Raw genomic sequence first — 5,079 nt, 5'->3', positions numbered from 1 at the left:
CAGGGATATGCAGAGTCTCCAAGTAAAGTTATTAGCAGATTTGTATTACAAACATTACTTGTTAGGCCATTAAATAAATTTCCATCCATCCCTTTATTATAAATGGGAGAGTTAACAAAAACACGTGCATCGTGCACACTACCAGGCCAACCAATATAAATGTCCAGAAAACGATACTTATGATCAGCTACTGCCTGTATTATCATTGAGTACCATCCTTTTCTGTTGTAGTAGTCACTATGAAATTCCACAGGTGAAGAGATGGGTATATGACTACCATCTATTGCACCTCCACAATTAGGAAACCCACACTTAGCCTTAAAACCATCTATTACAGAAATAAGAGCACTTCCTGACGGATATTTGATGTACTTCCTCATTAAAACTTTAACAATTGCAGTACATACTTGCCTGATAATAAGACAAATAGATGATCTGGATACACCAAATAAATGTGCCAGAACTCGGTACGGTGTACCAGTAGAGAGAAACCAGATTGTAATTGCAACTCTTAACTCAACAGTGATGGCACAACGAAGGTGAGTATCTTTTTTACGCACTTCTTTATCCAACTCTTTACATAAGTACATAAAAGTCTCTTTTCTCATTCTGAAGTTTTCATACCAGTCCTTATTATTGAAAGTACGATTCACAATGTATTGCCAAAAGTTAGACTGCCTTTCTTTCACCCACAAAGATCTTTCTACATGAAGTTGAGATGACAGTGTTGTTACCAGTATTAAGATCAGAAAAATCGATTTCTTCCTCTTTTGCATCAATCTAAACCTTCTTAACCTCTTCAGAAAAGAATATCGGACGGTAGAATGATGATAAGCTTGCTTTTTCATCAGGATCTGTTTCATGAGTTGAACCTCCATTTTATCCTACTGAATTAACTATTAACAATAATTTCTCCACCCAAAAAAACTTTGTATAATAGCTATAGTGTAAACAGGGGCTAAATAGAAGGACTAAACCTAGTTCTGTTGACCTTAGGTTAAAAACGTGCAGTGTAAATTGGGTATAAGCCTCAATAATAAATAAGATGAACGGGGAAGGTAAGATCAATACATGGCTGGTCAGCAAGCGCAGGATCTCTGTTCTGGACCTCTTCCAGACATTATAGCCTGAAAATAGTAAGATTATGTCAACCTAAGCCTGAATCAGTTGATAAAAGTGCCTTTTTCTGAGCCTCCTGTCCTCCATTGCTACCATTTTACCACGAGGTGTGGTGCTACTAAGCATGCGCACTGGCGCGCGCCTTTAATACGCCCACTCATTACTACACAAATATGTTGATAACACCCCCGCTGTGGGATACATTGCATTTGTATCCCTAGCGGGGGTATTATAACGTTTACATGTAAATTGCATTCATGGTAAACAAGTGCTTAGTGGACACCTACATAAACTAATTATAATGGAAATAGGTGGTGCCTCAGATTAAGGAAGTGGAAGTGCACCCACAATAGCTTAGTCAAAAAAATTCACTTTTAAGGGCAAGTTTAATTTCAGCGAGACAAGTGGTAATCATCTAATATTATTCTTGGAGGGGCTTTGGGGATTTGTGGGGCATACAAAGCCCTTTTTACTTCAAATAATGCACATTTGATTATGGCGAGGGCATATGCTACAGTGCACTTGTTTCAGCAGAGACAGTGAAATTAGCAGGAACGGTCAATTTTATTAACTACAGAATCAACCACTTAAAAACCAATACAGCCTGCCCTTCCCAGACCAGAAGATAAATAATCAGACAGAAAATTAGTCTAAGTTCAAAGAACTAAACAACTGCATGGAAGGTATAATAACACCTATTACTGCTGAGCACTATATGTATGACACTACAAAGCTGAAATTCAACAAAAACACTTCAATTTGTCAAATTCTCAAAATGTCACTGAGTCACATTTTTTGTAGCCTATATGTAAGATTGAGATTGATTTTTCAAAATGGCTATTGTTTTTATAATTTTTAAATGCTTGTAACCCATTTACCTTACCTTGTACAGCCTTATATAAAGCTTAACTGAGCTCTCTTTAGCCAGGTAATTCTTTTTGTACTTTAAAATGGACTGCAATGCAACAGATGAAGGTTTTCTGGAGAATGGGCTGAACCATTCATTAAAATAGACTTATTTCTTAAAATGTAGGAAGAATTTAGGGCTTCAAGTCATTAGATCACTCCTACATAAGTTATGGCAATTGTGAATAACGTGGTCATTGTTATACTGCCTTCATTACTATACGAACCATCTAGTGCCAGGCACCTATAATATAAATATAATGCGCCCCAATTACTGAGGCATTAAAAATTCCCTATATTAATGTAGACAAATTATAGTGCATTACACCTATCATTATTACATAGATGAACACAATTTAAGCAAATGGTGATAAATAGTTCTTTATAGGATGGGAATGTTTCAGTGGTAAAGGCATTCCAGTCATTATAGACCTAATCATAATCTGCAAATAATTCATAAAACTTGCAGCTACACTGCAGATCATAATTGTTGTGGCGCACTTGAGTGCTCTTGTTCATTCATTTATTCGTTCTGTCCACCTGCAACACTCATTTTAGGCTTTGTGGTGTTAAAAAAGGTCCCCCTAAAGTCACCATAACTTTTTCAAGAGCTAGAAAAAGTTACTTTCCACTACTTTATTAAGTATAAATGTCAGTGAAAGGCAACAAAACCATCAATTTTGCCAAATGTAACAGGTTCTTGATGGATTTTTGAGTAACAGGGCTTCAAAATATTTCTAGAGACAAAAAATAACTAAACTAACACAGTGTTCTGCTGGCACTTATTTTCTATTGAACTTAAAGATATGATTATGATTACGTAAATATCACTTGCCTCTCGACTTTACATTAGGCGCTTGTCCTTAGAAAGAGTAGCCCAAGTCTATAAACTTCAGATGCTTGACGTGCAAAAAATAGATCCTAATAAATGTGTGTGTGACTGTGTGTGCATTGTGCACTGAGTAGAAGTCCAAGAAACTTGAGCTTCTTCCAGCAGTTTCTCCACGAAACACTATTTTACTCTAACAATCAGAATCTGTGACAACTCTAGGCAATCAAAAATGCACTTTCTCTGTACAAGAGATCATATAATCCATGCAAAAAGAGTTTCACTTGGTTTATTTTGTTAAGTGGGTGATTTATTACTGAGGATAATAACTATGTAGCTGGTACTCTCTTATAAGAAACAAAAAGAAGATTCCCTATTGTTGCAAAAAATGTTGCATTCACCTGTACTGTGGTAACTGTATGCTTTTAGCTTGCAGCCACACCCAAACACCCTCAAATCTAAATTAGACTATGAACAATGCAACCAGAACTATACAGCATTCAATCAACTTTTAATACCTACAGTGGCATTACGCAGGACAAATTATTTTTACTAAAGGAATGTAAAACATTGAGGGGCTCCATGTTCTGTCCACACTACCTAATCACACCCCCAAACGTATGCATGCATGCATACATACAGACAAATATTCTCATTGGTAAAGGCTTTGCAAAAAAATCATACATTTAAACAATTATTTTTTTGTCTTGGCGAGGTCAATGCATTAATGGTGTCACATATTCAATTGCAATAACATCACTCTTTACTATTAAGTAAATACAATTATAATTTACCTGATACTTTTAGCTTCTCTTGAACACAAATGCTCTCAGAGGTTTTGCATAAAACATTTTCATGAACACTTTTCCGACTCAAATGTATGAAAGCCTGTCCTAAAACCAAGTTGAATGCTTCTTTGTAGCCTCTATGTGAAGTATCGTCCTGTGCAGTACTTGCTTGAACTGATGGTGATGGTGTGTACATCACTAAAGCAAATGTCTTAAAACACCCAGTAATGTGAAGATTATTTAATATAAAAGTGTCATCTGGTGTAGTAGAAGATGCTACTGAGCAATCAACAGGCATACATTCAAACTGCTTTCTTTCAAATAGAGAAAATGATATCGCAAAATTAACAGTAGGTATCTCCATGAGACACTTGACATGTGCATGAGGATTACAAGTCAAATATATTTTTGAGGGGTGAATTGTGAATGTAATGTTGACGTCTACAGGAAATGACAAAGATTGAACAGAACTTGGGGAAGCAATTAACGAAGATTCTTTGACTAATGAATCATCATCATCTTCATTGTCAGTTTCATTTTTTTGTGGGATAATATTAAGATTAATGGGACGTACAACTTGTTCCACAAAATCCAGTAAGCTAGGATGTAATTCTAAATCATGAGGCAAAGGAGAAATGATCATTGATATCAATAATATGCCTTTTTTAGTTGATTTATTACAGCTGCTACTGTCATCAGAAGAAGTTTTTAAATCATTCTCAATTAATTCATGATCTTGTTTCAGTTTAGATGGAGAAAGATGAGCAGATACAAATGAATGACTTATGATATTTTGATAGTGAGCCTTCACTAACAATGCCGGTATAAGTAGCACCGTATCAATAGATGATATAACTTTATCTCTTCGAGTAGAAGAAAGAAAAGGCAAATCAGAGCTAAATTGAGAGACATGACCACGATGCTCACGAGATCTAAAAAAGAAAGATGAAACTATAAAAGTTAAAATACTCAATACAGTACACATACATGTATTTAATTGCAAAAAGCTACAATCAGTTCTCATACTATCATTATTGTAACATTAATGCTACATATTATAACACAAAATAATGAGTCTTTACGACTAATTCACACTCCAAAATTAACTGTGTTAAGATAGAAAGTGCTATCTTAACTTGCTCCCTTAACATACATCTATTTTATGAAGTAGCCTTTCAATGCTAGCCTGTACTATATGACCACTGTTATTCTTTAGGCCTGAAAAACTACATTGCTATGCTAAAATTTTATTTTAGCCAATAAAAGACATGAGCAGCAACCAAAACAATGACATATCAATAATAACAAAATGACTCAATAATAATAATAATAACAATGCTTGAGCAACTGTGGAGATATAGTTTGGTCGGACTACATGTGGTTGCAGTGACAAAAGACTAATTACTGTAGAGTATTCATAGAGATTTACAACTACAT

General features: G+C 35.1%; 2 protein-coding genes across 3 annotated transcripts in view; both read right to left on the bottom strand.

Moving 5' to 3' along the window:
* Window positions 1-58: 58 nt before the first annotated feature.
* On the bottom strand, window positions 59-608 carry LOC105313024 (protein ALP1-like; the record flags this gene model as incomplete). Its single annotated transcript, XM_011406126.1, has 1 exon — window positions 59-608. A coding segment is annotated over exon 1 (550 nt), but the record flags the coding sequence as incomplete, so codon positions are not given.
* Window positions 609-3,550: 2,942 nt separating this feature from the next.
* LOC105313023 (uncharacterized protein KIAA1109-like) overlaps window positions 3,551-5,079 on the bottom strand; it is a 44,179-nt gene continuing 42,650 nt past the window's right edge. The window contains exon 41 of one of the 2 annotated variants that reach the window (XM_019997540.1): window positions 3,551-4,574. In XM_019997540.1, coding sequence (XP_019853099.1) covers window positions 3,638-4,574 — 937 coding nt within the window. In that variant the 3' untranslated portion in view covers window positions 3,551-3,637. The remainder of the gene's footprint in view (window positions 4,575-5,079) is intronic. The other variant, XM_019997541.1, reaches the window with a different exon arrangement.

This window comes from Amphimedon queenslandica, unplaced genomic scaffold, assembly GCF_000090795.2.
Source record: "Amphimedon queenslandica unplaced genomic scaffold, v1.1 AMPQUscaffold_13364, whole genome shotgun sequence".
Classification (NCBI taxonomy): Eukaryota; Metazoa; Porifera; class Demospongiae; order Haplosclerida; family Niphatidae; genus Amphimedon; species Amphimedon queenslandica.
The sequence above is the reverse complement of the archived record's forward strand: the minus strand, read 5'-3'. Positions and strand labels throughout refer to the sequence as shown.